The 20,437-nt window shown below is 38.2% G+C and overlaps 1 protein-coding gene across 4 annotated transcripts in view; it reads right to left on the bottom strand.

Annotated features, from left to right (window-relative positions):
* The window catches only part of USP45 (ubiquitin specific peptidase 45), a 99,988-nt gene that overhangs the window by 24,721 nt on the left and 54,830 nt on the right, over nt 1-20,437 (bottom strand). For all 4 annotated transcript variants that reach the window (XM_077812860.1, XM_077812858.1, XM_077812859.1 and 1 more), the window contains 3 exons: nt 10,668-10,755; nt 6,185-6,266; nt 2,302-2,393 (listed from right to left, as the gene is read on the bottom strand). In XM_077812860.1, the coding sequence (XP_077668986.1) occupies nt 2,302-2,393; nt 6,185-6,266; nt 10,668-10,755 (262 nt within the window). The remainder of the gene's footprint in view (nt 1-2,301; nt 2,394-6,184; nt 6,267-10,667; nt 10,756-20,437) is intronic.

Genomic DNA, 20,437 nt, shown 5'->3' on the forward strand with positions numbered 1-20,437 from the left:
AGAGGCAGATGCTGGATGGGGAGTCACTAGCAGCACGGCTTGAACAACATGGCACAATGGAACAGGCAGTGAGCCAAAGGAATCACGCGATAGCTGGCGGATCTCTGAGATCTATGCAGATGTTGGAGGACATGTGGTGTTTGTGGTTGGATTACCAATTTCTTCTGCAGGAAGAGGGTGAAAACCCAATGGAAAACTGCAGAGTAAACTCTCTGAAGGGAAACTTGGAATCTTTTGACCCTATGCAGAAATGTTTGAGCTTTTGCACTGTTCATGAATGCAATTATTGTTGAGTAAATGACAATTATATCAAGTGGGTAAAATGACAGGATTCTGCCTAATCATATCTGAAGTGACGTACCCCCAAATGGGTTAAATCATGTAACTGGTTCATTCACGAAAGCTAAAGAGCGAATTTCTTGGGTCATGCATCTATACTTAGAGTGGTACTAGTAGTTAAATTAAAGCCAATCCATGGAAAATGTTAATAGGGTATTTAAAAATACCCTCTTTTATTCCAAAATTATGTTTTGCTTCCTCAAAACCATAATAAAAATGTATGCTAGAATTAGAGAGAGTTGGACTTTATCTACATATGCAGTGTAGTTGTAGCTGTGTCAGTCCCAGGATATTTGAGAGACGAGGTAGTTGAGGTAATATCTTTTACTGGACCAACTTCTGTTGGTGAGAGAGACAAGCTTTCAAGCTACACAGAGCTATTCTTCAGGCTCTGTGTAGTTCAAAGGCTTGTCTCTCTCTCACCAACAGAAGCTGGTCCAGTAAAAGATATTACGTCACCCAACTTTATCTACATTTTCTTTTCATGCCCTCTTCCAGGCTGACCTTATGCCTGGAATATCCTGCCAAAACCTGTTTACTAAGCTCCCTTTCTCGCCACATTCAAATCCCTTCTTAAAAAAAAAAAAAAATTTACTACCTTGCTTATGAGTAGTTAGTGGAAGGTAAACAAACAAAAAATACCAAGATGTATATACAGCTCACTGACTAACCATGTTCTCTTATTACTGTCATCCTTGCCATTCCTTTCCCCTTGTATGTTTATGACCCTCACTTGTGGGTGTTATGTTAAATTTAGTTAGGAAAACATTTTTACTTGTTTTGTGATGCACCCAATGTATTTCTGGATGCTAGAAAAATAAATAATCAGGATTAGAACTGTCCTAGCACTGCAAGTTTAAATTTAAGTGGTGTTTGTTTGTTTACATGTTTATTTTTGGGGGTCAGCAGAATTTTAGCAAGGCTTCTGTGGAGATGGATTTTGCAAGAACCAGTGCTAGACAAAAAAATCCCCACCAACGCTGATAAAGGAAACGGAGCTGGAACCTTGTTTTAATGTGGTTGTAGCCAGCAAATTCCTGATTCCTGTGCAGACTAAGAAATAGTAATATGGTACACGTGACTTCTAACCTTTCTAAATTGTGTGCAGATGAAGTTCTTCACTGATACCAGTGACATATTAAAAATATACTCTGCACATTACACAAGGGGAAGATTACCAGTCACTGCAGAACTGTGATTAATTATTCAGACTGAAAGGGTTTATTATGTCTATAACATGAAATGTAATATTGTAACCCAAATATAAATGCAACATTCAATAATTCATGAAAATGTATCAAAATAATTTTTTTCATCCTTTTAAACACTAAAGAAAATACTAGCAATTATGGAAATTACTTATTTTTGATAAAATGTTGATCAATACTAAGTTACTAAAGTTATTCATTGTTTAATACAAATATCAAGTTAACTACTAAAAGTATTTCAAGAAGAGACCATTTAGATCAATATTAATTACATAATCTGATTAAATATATTTTCCCACTCCCAGTAATCAAATCAACATTTCCCGAAGTGTGGTTCATGTCCCAAAGAACTAGCCGTGGGGGCAAGAAAAATGGATACATTAAGATGGAGGAGAACTTTAACAACACATAACAGAGTTGTGGGGGCAGGGAGGGTGGACTGGTTTCATTTTCCTGAAGAGGGGCTCAGCTTTCAAAAATCTGGGAAACGCTGCATTAAATACATGATCAGTATTTCCCAAACTATTATAGAATTTGGAGCCTCCAGCCCAAGATTAGCTAGACACAAAAAATCACAGCATTTAAATCTTTTCTAAATCATATGACTCCTTTGTATGAGTGGAGAGGATAATATTTTAAGGACAAAATAGTCCTTTTTAATAAGAACCTTTCAATAAAATCCTTTTACAAATAAATAGTATAAAATTGACAATACAATTCTATTCCACATTGAGCTGAATTCCAAAATACCTACATTTTCACATTCCTCACACATGACAGTGCTAGTCAATTCACCAACAAAGATCCTATCTATGAAGTTCATCTTCACACCCTCTCTTCCATATGCTGAAAAAACATTACCTTTTTTAATGTGAAAAAACAGATCCAATGCCACTGTATAAGTACAATGTAATTCTTTCTATGGTTTATTCTGAAAACACATAGTACAATGTAGGAATACATTCAAAATATTTCCTAGCACTAATGAAATTAATTAAAGTAAATAAAATATTTTATTGAATATTTGTCAATACTTAGTAATAGAGAATTCAGTTTCTCCCTCCCCCTCTTTCTTCAGTAATAGAATAATGCTGCATCTCTTAAAAAGAGGCCTTTTTAAAAAGTTTTTTTTATTTTAATACACAATGCAAGTCATCAGTCCTGTTGATATAATATTCTATTACACTGTAGCAGGCATATAGGCAGAAAACTTGCTGGTTGATTTTCTAAATGACAAATAGCTTCTAAAAAAATTGTACAACTAATAACCAAAACCTGTTCAATATATTTGTAATACATTACCAAACTCAAATTACTACAGATTTGGCAAGGATTAACTTAATTTTTCAGAACAATTACAATACCTTTGGAATTTTAATGAAGCTAATTGCTTCCTGTACACAGAAAGTCAAAGTATTATGTAAATAAAAGGCTCAGGTTTAGAAAATATTGCCCTGATTGAAATAATTAATTATCTTGTTTTTGTGTTATTCTTAATACACTTATGATGTCAGCAACCTTGTGGCAATTTAATGAACGATGCATTTTAGGTGGTCTCTTCATGAGTGATGCAATGGTTGTGGCCTTAATGAAAGATCTGAAGATGCAGCAGAATATTTAACTAGAAGTAAAACTAAGTTTTACATGCCTATATGATAGTGATTAACAAAAGAAAGCCTTTATTCTAGATACTGGAAACAGATTAGTACATAACACTTCGATACTTTACATGTGCACTAGATGGCACCAGAATAACACGTAACAAAAGCCTTATAAAACCATCTACAGTACTTCAGGGCAGTCAATTTTGAAAATTATATTTTAAAACTTATTTGAGTATAAGCTTTCATGAGCTACAGCTTACTTCATCGGATGCATTCAGTGGATAATACAGTGGGGAGATTTATATACATAGAGAACATGAAACAATGGGTGTTACCATATACACTGTAACGAGAGTGATCACTTAAGGTGAGCTATTACCAGCAGGAGAGAGAGGGTATGGAGGGGAGGAAACCTTTTGTAGTGATGATCAAGGTGGGCCATTTCCAGCAGTTGACAAGAACATCTCAGGAACAATGTGGGGTGCGCGGGGGAGAGAGGGGGGGAATAAACAGGGGAAATATTTCCAACACACCTCTGAACAACATACTAACCCACAGAGACCTTCCTACCAAGACTACCAAAAGAAAGATTCTGGGTGGACTTCTCCTGAAGGTCGAAACAACAGACTGGACTTCTACAGAGTGTGCTTCCGCCGACGTGCACAGGCTGAAATTGTGGAAAAGCAGCATCACTTGCCCCATAACCTCAGCCGTGCAGAACACAACACCACCCACAGCCTCAGAAACAACTCTGACATCATAATCAAAAAGGCTGGCAAAGGAGGTGCTGTCGTCATCATGAATAGGTTGGAATATGAACAAGAGGCGCTAGGCATCTCTCCAACACCACTTTCTACAAGCCATTACCCTCTGATCCCACTGAGGGTTACCGAAAGAAACTACACCATTTGCTCAAGAAACTCCCTGAAAAAGCACAAGAACAAATCCGCACCGACACACCCCTGGAACCCCGACCTGGGGTATTCTATCTGCTACCCTAGATCCATAAACCATGGAAATCCTGGACGCCCCATCATCTCAGGCATTGGCACCCTGACAACAGTATTGTCTGGCTATGTAGACTCCCTCCTCAGGCCCTACGCTACCAGCATTCCCAGCTATCTTCGAGACACCACTGACTTCCTGAGGAAACTACAATCCATCAGTGATCTTCCTGAAAAGACCATCCTGGCCACTATGCATGTAGAAGCCCTCTACACCAACATTCCACACAAAGATGGGGATACTGTTCCTGACGGCTTGTAGTCCGATAACGTCACAGCAAACCTGGTGGCTGAACTTTGTGACTTTGTCCTCACCCATAACTATTTCACATTTGGGGACAATGTATACCTTCAGATCAGCGGCACTGCTATGGGTACCCGCATGGCCCCACAGCATGCCAACATTTTTACGGCTGGCTTAGAACAACCCTTCCTCAGCTCTCGTCCCCTAACTCTACTTGCGCTACATTGATGACATCTTCATCATATGGACCCATGGAAAAGAAGCCCTTGAGGAATTCCACCATGATTTCAACAATTTCCATCCCACCATCAACCTCAGTCTGGAGCAGTCCACACAAGAGATCCACTTCCTGGACACTATGGTGCTAATAAGCAATGGTCACATAAACACCATCCTATACTGGAAACCTACCGACCGTTATTCCTACCGACATGCCTCCAGTTTTCATCCAGACCACACCACACGATCCATCGTCTACAGCCAAGCTCTACGATACAACTGCATTTGCTCCAACCCCTCAGACCACCTACAAGATCTCTATCAAGCATTCTTACAACTACAATACCCACCTGCTGAAGTGAAGAAACAGATTGACAGAGCCAGAAGAGTACCCAGAAGTCACCTACTACAGGACAGGTCCAACAAAGAAAATAACAGAACGCCACTAGCCATCACCTTCAGCCCCCAGCTAAAACCTCTCCAAGGCATCATCAAGGATCTACAACCTATCCTGAAGGACAACCCATCACTCTCACAGATCTTGAGAGACAGGCCAGTCCTTGCTTACAGACAGCCCCCCAACCTGAAGCAAATACTCACCAGCAACCACACACCACACAACAGAACCACTAACCCAGGAACCTATCCTTGCAACAAAGCCCGTTGCCAACTCTGTCCACATATCTATTCAGGGGACACCATCATAGGGCCTAATCACATCAGCCACACTATCAGAGGCTTGTTCACCTGCACATCTATCAATGTGATATATACCATCATGTGCCAGCAATGCCCCTCTGCCATGTACATTGGTCAAACCGGACAGTCACTACACAAAAGAATAAATGGACACAAATCAGACATCAAGAATTATAACATTCAAAAACCAGTCGGAGAACACTTCAGTCTCTTTGGTCACTCCATTACAGACCTAAAAGTGGCAATTCTTCAACAAAAAGACTTCAAAAACAGACTCCAAGGAGAGACTGCTGAATCGGAATTAATTTGCAAACTGGATACAATTAACTTAGGCTTGAATACAGACTGGGAGTGGATGGGTCATTACACAAAGTAAAACTATTTCCCCATGTTTATTCCCTCTCCCCACCCCCCACTGTTCCTCATACATTCTTGTCAACTGCTGGAAATGGCCCACCTTGATTATCACTACAAAAGGTCTCTCCCCCCACCCCACCCCACTCCACTCTCCTGCTGGTAATAGCTCAGCTTAAATGATCACTCTCGTTACAGTGTGTATGGTAACACCGATTGTTGCATGTTCTCTATGTATATAAATCTCCCCACTGTATTTTCCACTGAATGCATCCGATGAAGTGAGCTGTAGCTCATGAAAGCTTATGCTCATATAAATTTGTTAGTCTCTAAGGTGCCACAAGTACTCCTTTTCTTTTTGCGAATACAGACTAACACGGCTGCTACTCAGAAACCCATTTTAAAACTTGTACATTCAATTTTTTTTTTGAAAGAGTGATTCATTTGCTAAAAAGAACTTAAAAATAAATCACTATAAATAACAAGACAATATTATATTAAATAACAACATACCTTTCACTTTTCTTTTAGTTTCCTCATCTGCAGTTTTAGTTGTTGGATTGTTGAATGCTTTTAAGATACCAGCTTGTATACGCTATCAATATAAACCAAATATTTAATAAGTATTTTCAGTGGGTGATAGAAACAAAAACTTTTGGTTATTTCCAGAAAACTACATAAGTTTATATAACTCTAGCTTTAACTACATCAAGCATTTTTCATCACAAAAAGGGCCAATTTAGGTATGTAGTGAATTTATCAAGAAATTGTGGATTGTGAAGTGAACACTGCTCGGAAAGAAAATAAAGTGATAATGGAGAAATTGCTTTGAAGTGCAGTGACTGACTGAAATATAAAGTGCGTAAAATTTGCTAAATATATTTAACCATGTTTCAATTACTCTATTTAGAGAGTAAATTTTATTTGCTAGCCAATACAACCTTTTAAAAACAATTATAATAACCAATCTAGTCATGCATCAATGTGTGTACAGAAAACTCCCATTAACCCATATAAGGATTATCTGAATGTACTGAAGAGAACGTAGAACGCTAAAAAAATATTTTTGGAGGAGGCTAACTGCATCTAAATAGCATCCAACAGGATCGTATTACCTGTACCTATAGCTTGCACATAAAAATAGCAAGTTTTGCCCACTTCTCAACAAAAATTAACTGCAGTTAGCATAGTGAGGTCTCATATTACTAAGGTTTCAATATTTTTGCAGAATATATAACTAAGTTTTTCCCAGTATGCTGTGGAATAGCATAAATAATTAAACTAAACAATACTGTCAAATACAGGAACAGAGTACATTTTTGGATGCATTATCCATATGTTCCTGTTTTTATTTTTCTCCCTTTTAAAAAGTACTTATTCACAGTCTTCAGTAATGTGTAATGGGTCTCCCATTCATTAGTGAAAAGTTGCAAAGTTCTACTGTATTATTATAATTTGTTAAATGGCACATAGAAGTCACAAACAGAACAATGTACAGTACCATTCCAGAAACAAGCTGTGATGCTACAGAAGTTTTGTATGTAGTACATAGCAGACCTACTAACAAATAATCATCACTTTTACAACATAGTTCTAATGGATAAAAATATATTAAAATTTGAGATGGTTGTAAGTTGTCATGTTCCACTCAAACCATATGTACTGGGAAATGCTATGATGAAGGATAGCTTTTGCGGTTCAATTTCCAGTTCATCTATCTATCCACAGACTAGTCATACTTCTACCTTATGAGTATGTGACCTGGCTCGTGAATTAAGTCCGGACACCCCAAGCTCTGCTTTGTTCATCTTAAAGCCAACAATACACTAAAAGGACTAATCAATACGTAATTCACCAAGTTGAATACCATAAATGGGTTTAGGGCCATAAGCAACCTCTTTTGTTGGGATTAGTGCGTTGAACCATTTATTTAGGTCAAAGAAAGACATAGTCTTTGAATGGTCAGGGTGCTACTAACAATGGCAACAGACATTAATCAATTAGCAGCAGGGTTCAGCTACTTCAAACCCTGGTGTGAAACAATCTCCAGCACACAGCGCTGGAAACAGCAGACAGTGTGTAATTTGGATTGTGGTATTGACAGACTTTTATTTTAAAGGTCCACTTTTATAGATTAATGTATTTTCAGAAGAATGCAGAAAAAAAAATAAAAAACAGGATTCCTAAGAACGCAATATTGTTTCAGAAAGCCCAGAAATTGCAGACAAAACCTCAAGGCGCTGTAGAATAACTGTTTTATAGGATACAAAAACAAATTAAAAGCAGAGTGAAAAGGTAATTTATGTAGCACTATAAAAGCATTTTGAGATTGCACTCACCTATTTGAATACAGTATGTATATTTTAAAGGACCACATAGCTTTGATTGAAAAAATTAATTGGAATTTTTAAGAGAAGTGCCAATTAGACTGCTCAACTGAACAGACGGTTTATCACAGGTACACTGAAGTGGTTAGCTGCTATTTTATCAGGGCTGTTACCGAAACTTTACACTCAAAAGCAAACATTTAAAAGCAGCATGAAAGAGGAAGGTTAGTGGCTATAATCATTTTCTAAAGGATTCTGGTGGCAGACATATTGCTGTAGGCTTTCTTCAATCAAAAAACACATGGTAGTGACACTCCATAACAATAGCACGATTAACAGCTGTGCAGTTCTCATGACAGACAATGCTGCTACTGCTTGTATCTGACTGGCACAACTGTCATTGCTCACAAGATTGAATAGATCCACAGATCTGACATTCTCAGTTTGTCATACCATTTATAGACCCGAAAAAGAAAGGGGAGAAAAAAAAGAGCTTTTACTAGTAATGTCCCTTACTGCACAGCCTGAGGTAATAAAGTCACTGTTAATAGTAATGCACCATTATGGAAAAACAGGGGTTTAATTGCTGTAAAAGGTGGGACCAACCTTTACTTACCCAATAACAGAGATGGCAGAAATACTGTACAACCTAATGTATAAAGAAAATATTCCTCGGCATGTTCTATTATGGTGATAACAGCGGCCACCATTACTCTCTAATGAAACTATTAATAGAACAAATAAAAAATACATTCTAAGACCTAATCATGCTGCCATGTTCACTGACGGCACTAGAATTTATGCTGTCATTTTTGTTAATCTGTTCATTACGGGGGGAGAAGAGGAGTGTCAGAATATTAATTTAAGTAAGCATTCCTTGCTTTTACTGTCAAACCTATATTCTCATAGGTTGCACAGTAAATAGGGTTTAAACCACTCTACCCCATTAAAGTCAATAGGAACAACACAGTACCACCATCACTACAACATTCTGAAAACTCTTTTTCCCCCCCTTAAAGTAAAAGCAATAAAAAACAGCAGTCCTTATAGTTTTGCTCAGTGGGTCCTTTTATGACATTACAAGGTCAGGACTGAGAAAAGCTTCTCCATAGTTCACTACTTTTAGGATACAGCCTATTGTTTACATGAACTAAGTTTTCAGCTTTGCAACAAGGAGCTTGTTGATATTCAACTGGGTTTGAGTTGCACGTTCGCAGTGCATTTCCACAATTCATGCTAACCACTTTTGCAGCTTATTTATAGCATACTGTCACCACATAATCTTGCTGTACATTGGAAGCTATAATAGTATTGTCTATTGTCTTTATTCAGACAATGACAATATGGACTGACTGATGACCAGATGTGCCATTTGTCAGAAAAATAGCTCCATGAAGTCCAAAATACATAAAAATAGTGCAACATAGAGCTGCTGTGTGGCGATGGCTCAATGGCTCTATTGTGCCAGAGACCTGGGTACAGGAGTGGCTTCAGATCTCATGTCCATGATAATGCTGTATAGATACATTACAGGTACTATACAATTAACCCGGGGGTTCTGAAACTGGGGGGCGGGACCCCACAGGGCATCGCGAGGTTAAGACCTGGGGGGTTGTGAGCTGTCAGCCTCCACCACAAACCCCGCTTCTCCTCCAGCATTTATAATGGTGTTAAATATAAAAAAAGTGTTTTTAATTTATAAGGGGGGGGGTAGAGAGTGTCACACTCAGAGGCTTGCTGTGTGAAAGGGGTCACCACTACAAAAGTTTGAGAACTACTGAATTAAAAACTTTGCTTGAGATGGAAGAAGGGCTATATTGAACGATCACTACCATACTGAAGTGTCTCCTTCGGGAAAAGGTTATTTGCTATTACAATTGCTTGAAGAAAGACCTTTTCCTCTGAGTCAGAAAGAGGAAGAACAGTGATGAACCTGAGATGTCAAACAAATCAGATCAGATGTATTATGGTTCAAGACTGTACTTCTGGAAACAGGGAAGTAAGGGGCAGAAATGAAGAAAGTAAATACTAAACGTGTATAGATATCTTTTTAATATAAAAAGCTTTCTTTACTAAATAATATATATTTAGGGGATCTAGATTTGTTAAGTAATGTAAAATACAGTTTCATTTGTAAAACAAGCAATTTTTCTTCACTTAAAACATTGCTAAAAGACATCAAAAACTTGGATAATATTTTTGCTTTAATTTTTTTTTTCAGTCAAATTGGTTTCAGTGAAATTTTAGAACATAAACTAATTGCTCCCTGGATGTGGGGAGGTATATGAAGTTTTATCCTGAAGCAGATTTTACCAAATGAGTTAGGGACATGACTTTCACCCTACCACTTAAAAAGCGTATTTTTTAAATAACTACAGAAGATTCAGTCTCCTAAAATGGTGTTTCCAAAGTTACAGTAAAGTTATAACCACCATCATTTATAATATCCCCTTCAACCATCAACTGAAATCTGCATCCAGATCAACAGATTTAAAACACCAAAATGAAAATGTAATAATCAAGTTGCTTTTTTGGAAAATAGTAGAAACAAGCCTTAGTAGTCATTTCATTATGTATATTTTAAACAGAGAAAACAAAGTGTGTGAAAAGATGACATCTGATCTACAGTCAATTCAAGCTACTTCCCTGAAAGTATACAAAGATTTTACCTTTGTTTCTTCTATTCTCATTGCATCCAACAAATAGTGGAGAAGCTCTTGGCTATCCTGCTGTTGGAACCCTTTAAACCGAGGGGCCCTATAGAAGAAGCGAGAAAAGTTCAAAATGACTCTGATGGCTTCCACTTAGGATTTCTGGGGAAGTATTTTCAAAACACTATACTCCCTCTCCCAACCATGCCCCTCCTCTACCCTTCAAAAAAATAATAATAATAATTTTTAAAAAAGACAAAAACCTCAGGCTGACGTACAGAATACAGGACTCAGTGTTATAATACATACAATATTTGGAAAAATTGTATTTAGAGACTGAAGGAACATCTTGAGTCTTGGACCAAATGGTAACATAGTCCAGGTCAGAAATTACACAAGTACAATTACTTAGAAAGTAACAATGAGATAAGAGCTCATCCTCATTTATACTTCAATAATCTACCTATGATAGCTTCAAGCCTACTTGCTCAACCAGCCTTTTGATTTTTAAACTTACTGAATGTAGTGAAAGGCATCTGAATGGATAAGATGGTGAATATATTAAAAAAATAAATGCCATGCTCCATATGAATTTAGGGCAGGGGTTCCTGCACTTGGTTTGCAGCTTGTTCAGGGTAAGCCCCCAGGGGGCCACAAGACGCTTTGTTTACATGAGTGTCCGCAGGTACGGCTGCTTGCACCTCCCAGTGGCCACGGTTCGCTGTTCCCGGCCAATGGGAGCTGCAGGAAGCAGCACAGGCAAGCCAAAAGGATACTTTTATTTCTAGAATACATGAAAAGCCTCCGACTGACGACAAAATCTTTCAAGCATCTTTTTGACCTAGCCCATCCACTCCATAAAGCTAGGTCTGGACCAGCAGGGTAATAAGTTGGTGTACATGACTGCTGACATTTTTCAAATCGGCCTAGGGGATTTGGATGCCCAATTGTAGTTTTGAAAAATCACAGCTGAAGGGGCCAGCTCACGTCTCACTGTAGTAATTCAAGTAACTCCATCCTCAGTTATATAAAATATTATGATCCCACAGCGTGGCTAAATACCAAAAGTTACACATTCTATCTTGTGTGTGGTTACTGAATATAGCAATAAGTTATCTAGATATGTCATCAAAACTCAAGGAGGATCACATATAATTATTCATTCATAACAAAGGCGATTTTGATCTTCCTGTGTCCCACAGCATGTTCAGCTCATCTGACTAAATCACCTAGGCTGTATCAAAAAGGGTCTTGATATAAATGGCACCTTTTCTAATTCTGATCATATCATATCATCAAGAAATCTGGGGGGGGGGGCTAACAGAATTCCAGGAGTCAGACACTTCAATACCCAGAAAAGCATTAGTGTTAGTCCTATTAAGCTTAGCTAATGCTATGCTTAGCAAAGTAGACCCAGTCTCCTCAGAAATTTTTACCCATTACACGGACCAAAGTACACAAAGCAATGTATGAATACTCTGTAACATTATTTGCTGTTACTTGGTAGCAAGAGAATATAGTTTAATACTACTGAGGTTTCTTTATATCATCAAGAATTGTCTAACACCCAAAAGTTATTCACCACAGATTTTCACCTGCTATCATAACTTGCAAATCATTTTGGAAATCTTTCCCAATAATATCTGACGAGTTCTCAAACAAAACCAAAAACAGTCATCTAACTATTGGAGGAATGATTTTGCCGGTCCTCTGCTTCAACACTGATTCCAGAATGTATTGAACTTAAAAGCACAACAAACAGGAAACTTCACAAGCTCTAGGTATACTCTTATCAAGAGAAATATTGTCTTCCAAATATAAAAAAAAAAGAGAATTTGTGTGTTTAAGCAACAAGCAACATGCTGATTCTAGGTCAGTTTCTGCCATGAGTTGAGCTGTTATTGCAAGTCCTAATTATCTGTATCACTTGATCAAAAGCAGCATATAATACTGAGCATAGCAAAGGGTCTATATAATCATTAACTGATTGCCTTCTGGATGGAACAAATTATGTACAAGTCTAACTTGCCAAGAGCCTTCTTCAAGACCACTGCCAGAAGGAAAATCTGCATATGCCTGAATAGCATATTCTTAAATGGCCCTGCCATCCTTCCTCATGCTAATTCTTTTAACCACTTATCACACCCTCTGGCATTAAAACTATAACTACAGAGTATGTCCAAAGCATAGAGATTGTCTAATTGTTTTTCAGAAAAAAATTGCAGTTGTGTATTTTCTTCCTCTCCCCCTGCATGCTTGTGGCTACACAGGCAGTTACTCTGCCACACACACAAACAACTGTTCTACTGCAAACATTTACCTCTATGAGCATTGTAACCATGACCTGAGAACAGTGTTTAGAAGGAGCAGGAGTTCAGCTCCAGGACCCTTTCCCCAAGGAAAGCTCCGATCAGCATCTCTTTAGAATTATCCCCCACCCAAAAAAAAAAAAAAAACCCCCAAACCTACAAAACAAAAACACAATGAGAAAATCAGGCAGAAACTAAAATAGTTAAATAGAAGGAGAAAAAAAGGAAAGTAATCAGTTCATTGGACCTATTCTGCATGGCTCACTGCTACCTCACATCTGTGCCTAGAATCAGTCTCTAAAGCCCTCGGTTTGCCTGGTCACTCCCTCTATGGGAAAACTTTCTGCAGTGCATCCTGATACCTAAGCCAACACAAATTTCTTTTTAGTGCCCTTTAGCCAGTTACCCGAAATTCTTCAAACTGATCTCCAGCTGTCAACCATCTTTGCTTTATTATTATTTACCTTTTTAAGGGCTGACCATATGACTGACCTATACAAGACACAAACTTCATCCCAAAGAGTTTACAGTGTAAGGGCCAGATTCTAATATCCTTACCCAGGCTCAGCAGTACCAACAAAAGGATATTAGAGTCCGGTCATTCAAGATTAAGACAGGATGACCTGAGAAGCCCTGAAAACAATTATAACTCACCATTAATCTTCTTTATTCCTTTCTTGTATGCATATACCATATGCAAATATTTTCCCTGTGGGAGAAAGCTGCATTGTACTTGTCCTCTTAGTTCCCTTTAATAACCTTCCATCTCCACAACTGACAAGGAGGAAGGAAGATTTGGTCTTATCAATGCAAACTGATAGTTGTGGAAAGCCCAGTTTTTAATGGATTCCCCCTGCAGCCATCCTGAGCTCGCCAAGTGATAAGACAAAATGCAACTGGAAACTATGCCACCTCCAGTTGGAACTCAAATCATGATTGGCTTCTGCAGAGAAAGTAAGATCAAAATCTTCCTTTCTGTGAGGGAACCTCCTGCTTAGCAGTACCTATCCTGACACCAAGCAGGCTAACTACGGAGGAAAGCAGAGAATCCCATCTAAGACACTGGCACCCAGAATTCCAAATCCAAAGACTGCACGTGCAGACATTCTTACAGTCACTCTGTAATGATGAGTAAAGGGACAAAACAAGCTTTACACTGATACCTCACTGATCTCAACCACCGAAGCAGACTCCCTTGTCAGGCCAAGAGGAAGCCATCCTCTAAGAAGAATGGGCCTTACTGCAAGTGGCTAAGGCAAGCCTTATGCTAGTAATGTTCCCTTAATACATATTAATAACCATTTAACTACGATTTATTTAGTGTATTTTCATACTTTTTGAGCCCTCTGAGCACAGGCGCCCCACCCCTGCCCCGACTCCGCCCCCTCCCTGTCCCTATTGGACCCCTCCCCAAATCTGCGCCCCAGCCCTGCCTCTTCCCCCAGCGCACCGCGTTCCTCCACCTCCCCCTCCTTCCCAGCGCTTGTGCCGCAAAACAGCTGTTTTGCGGCCCAAGCGCTGGGAGGGAGGGGGGAGAAGCAGGACGCAGCGGTGCGCTCAGGGGAAGAGGTGGAGGCAAGCTAGGGCTGGGGCAGGGAGCTGCCAATGGGTGCAGAGCACCCACCAATTTTTCCCCATGGGTGCTCTAGCCCCAGAGCACCCATGGAGTCAGCACCTATGCTTCTGCATCCATTTACAAAGCACTTTTGTTCTGTGGAGAAACACTGCCATAGCCCTGACAAGATCCAGAGTATGCCTAAAGGCCTCCCTTAGACAGACAGAAAGGAGGTTTATTATCTGATTCCTGTGAACTACATTTGGGAACAAAACAGGGTACTGTAATGTTCTATGCCCTTATGAAAAACTGTAAAAAGGTATTTACAGACATCAATGTACCAATGTTTTCGGCAGAGGTAAATACTTTTAAACAGGCAACTTCCATGGACAGTCAGAAGGGAGGGAAAAGACCAGGGGTGAAAGTTTACACAGAGGAAAGTGGAATCTGAGGAGTTCTAATCTGGAATTTGGCAGAGCTTTAATCACCCTTAATAATCCTTAACACTAGAGGATGAGACTCTACCAGGGAACCTTATAAAGCTTCCTGATTGCTCCCAATAATGAAGCTTGACAATTTAGAGTGTGAAAAGCTCCTGTACTTGTACAGCGGAATGGAATTACGTACCCAAAGTATATGTAAGCAATCTTACAAGACCTAGAAACAAAAATCAAACCACACAACATGATAGTACGATTAACAGATGAACAGATGGATCCAGAATGGTCTTTGAATTCCTAAATGCTTCAGGGAAGCAGTGTTATTTTTATCTAGAAAGATAGAAGGAGCCAAGTAGTGTTTGAAAGGAGAAGGAGAAGTTAATAATAGTGGTGATTGGAATGATAACAGCCTCCTGTGAATGTAGTCCACATCATGGTAAAAAAGAATGGTAGAGACCCAGGATTCTAAAAAATATATAGATGCTGAATTAAAAATTGTTAGATTATCTACACTTCAAGATATGGAAATACACAGTTAAGACACCCGAACAACCTTAACTCTGCCCTATAATGATACGTTGAGAGGTGTGAAAAAAATTCACAAGTCTTTAAAAGCCAATCTATTCTGGGACCAAAAACAGTAAAATGCATTATAATCATCCAGTTATTGCATGGTGCCACTGCAGAGCACAGTTAAAGTTGTTTGTGCATGTCCATATCTTAACATGTTTGGATTTCTTTTAAGTTTAACCTTAACTCTGAATTTCCTAGGTTTGTAATGCTTGCTTTTGGTATAATTACAATATCCCTGTAATCATTAATGTATTACTGATATATATTATCTACCATAACTCCATCTTAGTTTTTGTTTGCAAATTTTAAAAAATATCCCTAAAAATTTCCTACATTAACACTAAAAAGAAGCCCAAAAGAGAATGCTACCATATATTTTTAATGGTTGCACAGAAATGTTGATACGTAATATCAATCTTAAATCATTTTAACTTTTAAGGCCAGTTTCACCAGTCTTCTCTGGTAGCTTTATGACACCCTGGAAGAGCCCAAAGCATCCAGAATATATGGCCAGTTAAGCTAGATTTACAGCTGCGTTGCATCACCAGAGCAGCACAAAGTAGTCAGAGTGTATTATCCTATTTTTCCTTTTCTGCCTGTCCTCCACATTCCCTTATACATATAGGCCCCAAGTTCCCCATTTCTCCTGTTCTCTGCCTTTTGCCATGCACACACAATAGTTTCCCTTGCCTCCAGCCCTCCACCCCTACATCCTCCTACATCACTCCGTTCAGTAGATCTGGTGCAAAATAAAGAAATGTGTTTCTAAAAATAAATTTAGAGTTAATGGGGAGGGGGGGTGCTGTTATTTTTCATAACTACAAGTTTCTCCTTCTGCAGAGGCTGAACAAAAAAACCGGCTTCCTCAGAGAAACTCACTGAGAATTGCCTTCTTTTGAAACTGTTACTGCCTTCCTTTGTTCCCAATAGGAGTGAAACCAAGCTGCCCTCAGAGGAAAATAATAGCCCCCTAATAATAATAGCTGTCAGAAGACAGAGAGGAACACAATGAGGAGCAGGGGAATGGAAGCAGTGGCCATATTAACTGAAGGAAGTTTGCAAAAAGAAAAGGAGTACTTGTGGCACCTTCTAGACTAACAAATTTATTTGAGCATAAGCTTTCATGAGCTACAGCTCAATTCATTGGATGCATTCAGTGGAAAAAAAAGAAGTTTGTGGCCTCAGTCCCAATGAGCACACTAAAAGATGGCTGCAATTTTGAGAGAGATCACTTCTTCAAGGAATTTGCTACAGAACATTTTTCTTCAGCCTCTATTGAAGAAGAAACTTTCTGTGATGAAAAATAATAGCAAAGACAGAATTTCACTATCGAGAAAACAGGGGTTTTCTCAGTGCTCCAAATAACATCTACTCTTATTTACAGCTATTTTTAATAGATTATTTCACTTACTGTCTTACTATCAAGTGGTATGGAGTATGCATCCATGGATAGGCAAAATGCCAAAAATGAGTAAGGAAGGAAAATGTAACTCAAACCATGTACATGAATTCCCCAAGTCAACAAAATAACTGTCACATGGTCTGTCACATCCAATACCATCTTCTGCAATTAATACTCGTCAGGAGAACTCAGAATTTCTGGAATATATGCACTTAAACACATATCCCAGCACACGGTTAGAGGGAAAGCGTGGGAATATGAATTTTTTTAAATACCCCAATGAACATAGATATAGAATTGAATGCTATTTGGAAAGCACTGAATCTACAATGAAGTTCTTTGAAAGCACCGCAAAAGGAAAGAGATATTATCTAACTGCATGCTGAATAGTTTCAAGTACATGGGAGAGAAAACAGGAAGTTGTTGAAATAAATAAATGTGTTGAGTTTTAAACAGCCAAAATTCACTATTCTTGCTCCTATGAGGCTCCTCATCCACAGGGAAAGTTAATTTTTTTTTATGCATCCATGATACTAGATACAAGAACAGGGCTAGGGGAGTAACAAGAGGTAAATGATTAAAATACTCAGTGCGTCACATTTTCAAATGCACACACTCATTTTGTATGCTTAATTTTGTAACAACAAACAGGAGAATATGCCAAAGAAATTCAGCATCTTTTACATGTACAATGTCAAATGCTTGCTTACAATTCCTAGTATAAACTTCCTTCCCTACCACTACCACACCTAAATACTTCCCACATTAAACAAATGATCTAAACTACCACAGGTTTCAGAAACACCACAACTATTGCAGTCTATCCCTACAAAATTTCTGGTCCCTGTGAATTAGAAATCTGCCAAACAAGGAATCCAAACATACGTCTGGTGTTGCCCTTGTCCTCTCACAGTGCGTCCTTCGAGCTGTCCTCTTTTATGGTGTCTGGCATCAGCAGCAAAAGAAAGGAGCCAGCTTGGGAGTCAGGGCAAGGACACAGAAGGAACACTGGCAGTTGCTGATTTTACAGTTATTACCCAAGACAAATGAAAAAAACTGAAATGACCACTAGCAAATTTATTATTTTAAAAGAGAGTCAGAGGCATCGCTGTCCACCTCCCAAACCCAAATGAAGCAAAATTCTTGAAGGCTGGGCCAACAGTTTCTACAAATGACATGTCTGTAAACTATATGGGTTGACATCTATTTATAAAACAAATACTGTATTGCATGGTAAACAGATAGTAGCCTAAATCATGGCTCCCATCAAAACCCTGTGAGTCCCCTTTATACTAACAGTCCACTATAACATATAATCCATACTTTAACAAATATTCATCAAGCAAAAATTAATTTATTTCTAATGCAAAATTAAGTAAATATCTCTATGCATATTTTTATACATCCTCAGTGTCAGGATCATAGAATCCTTGGTAGACAACTTGTCAAAGGACTACACAGATCTATAGTTTTGTTGTTTCCAAACTTCCTGTAATCTAAATGAGACTGTGTTTAAGTATTTATTCTTAACATAATTTTATTAAAGATGCTTATAGAAAGATACCATCCCCTCTGTCACAATATTGCATGCCCTCTTTTCCAGAGCAAGCTGCTGATCTGACTTCAATTAAAATCCCAGGCCAATGCATCTACCCTGAGATTTAAACTGAAGTTTCCTTGTAAATGTCACCATATGGTAGGTATAACTCCTGCTTCACTTTGGGAACAGCACATGCATAGTTAGCCATGTGCACCTTCCCGAAAATGTAGTATGGGCAAAACTAGTTGAGCAGAGCCCAAGTAGGAATTTCATCAAATTAGCAGACTGGCCAGAAAAAACTATTTCTTCCACTGCTCAGTTACATTTGAAATGAAATCAACAGAAGAGGGAGTGAGTTTTCATTTTCAGGTTGCACACTCTGGCTAAACAGTGCACTTACTTTTAAAAGCATGTCATCACCTTGTCCAGTGCACAATAATTTCACTTGTCCAAACCAGGTCTTGAGCTAGAAGACAATATGATTTTTCCTAGTCTTGTAACAGAACTGGTCAGCTTTGCTTTATAATATCGTACCAATAGCCTGTGAGAGGAACACTGAAGGGATGTGAAACACAGGGCTCCTAGATGCTCCAACAAAAATAATGAGCATTAATAATTACACAAGTGCACAGTATACGTGCAGATCAAACACTCATATTTGTAAATATAGTACCTTATAATTTGCATTCTGTGCCCGTTTGTCATACACTACGGAGGTCTTCTACGGTTAACATAGGGCAAGAGAAGTGACATCTATAAAGTCATTCTTCACTCTGAAATTTATTTAAGTAACAAGCTGTAAAATCAACTCACTTTTGGAAAAACAAATTAGCCGGAGAACTGCTGGGTTCAGTATTACTTTACATACATTGCTGTTGTTTTAAAACACCCAAAATTTATCAATATATTCAGCAGATATCTTCCCATATCTGTACACACACAACTCCCACACATCAGAGAGAAATGGGGGGGAAAAACTGATGAGGATGAAACCTGACATCTTCCAGAGTCAAAACAATGAGCAACGCTATAAAGTCCTTTTTTATATAAGATACGTACAACTCACTTAAATCAGAGACAGATTAGTAATGGAATTCAAGGATAATTGCATACATCTTTCATTATCATTAATGGATGTGTAGTATAGTTTCCCACTGATTAACAACATATACTATTAATCAGAATTAATTTAGTGAAAAGTTCCAAGGGAGAACATTTTCATTTGATGTTCTACTTATTAACTTTATTGTCTTAAATAGGAAAGGACACATATGACCAACAAGATGTGGTAGTTCCCATTAAAGAGAAATCATTAAGACACCTTTTGTTTTAGAGTTTTACTGTAGTGTGAGGGGCATCTAACAGGGCTAGAAGTGGTTATTTTTAAAAATTTTCTTTAGACTTTGCTGTATTTTTAAGATCTTCACTATAGTTAAAATGGATTAACTGAAAGAACTAACAATTATCACATGCTATTATATAGAACAAAATGAGGATTGGAGTATAACAGTTAACCTTTTAAAGGTGAAGTGACAGGAAAACATTTTTTAAAAAGATGGTAAGATAGGTTTGGCTGGTTTACTTTGACTGACAAGTGATGTCATTGTTAACACATGATTAATATATGAACAATTGGGCACCCATGCCTGTAACGTGCTATATTAATGCCACAGTCAATTCTAAATCTTTACAATGCTGCGGAAAAATGCTCAGGATTGATAAATCTGCTTTTTGTTTATGTTGGGAGGATGTGGGGGGAGAAGGAGAATATAAAAAGGTGAACCAGTACAATACAGGGTATTTACAGGAACATTCCTATCCTTACTAACACAAATTTGGGAGTAAAAGAATTAATCCACACTGATTCATAGAAATCTGACAACTAAGAGATGTGCTCTTGTCTCCTTGAAAATATGCTTCAAGCAAGATCCTTGGCAAAAGTGGAGGACTCTAAGATGGTTGGTTGAGT

This window comes from Eretmochelys imbricata, chromosome 3 (genome assembly GCF_965152235.1).
Source record: "Eretmochelys imbricata isolate rEreImb1 chromosome 3, rEreImb1.hap1, whole genome shotgun sequence".
Taxonomy (NCBI): domain Eukaryota; kingdom Metazoa; phylum Chordata; order Testudines; family Cheloniidae; genus Eretmochelys; species Eretmochelys imbricata.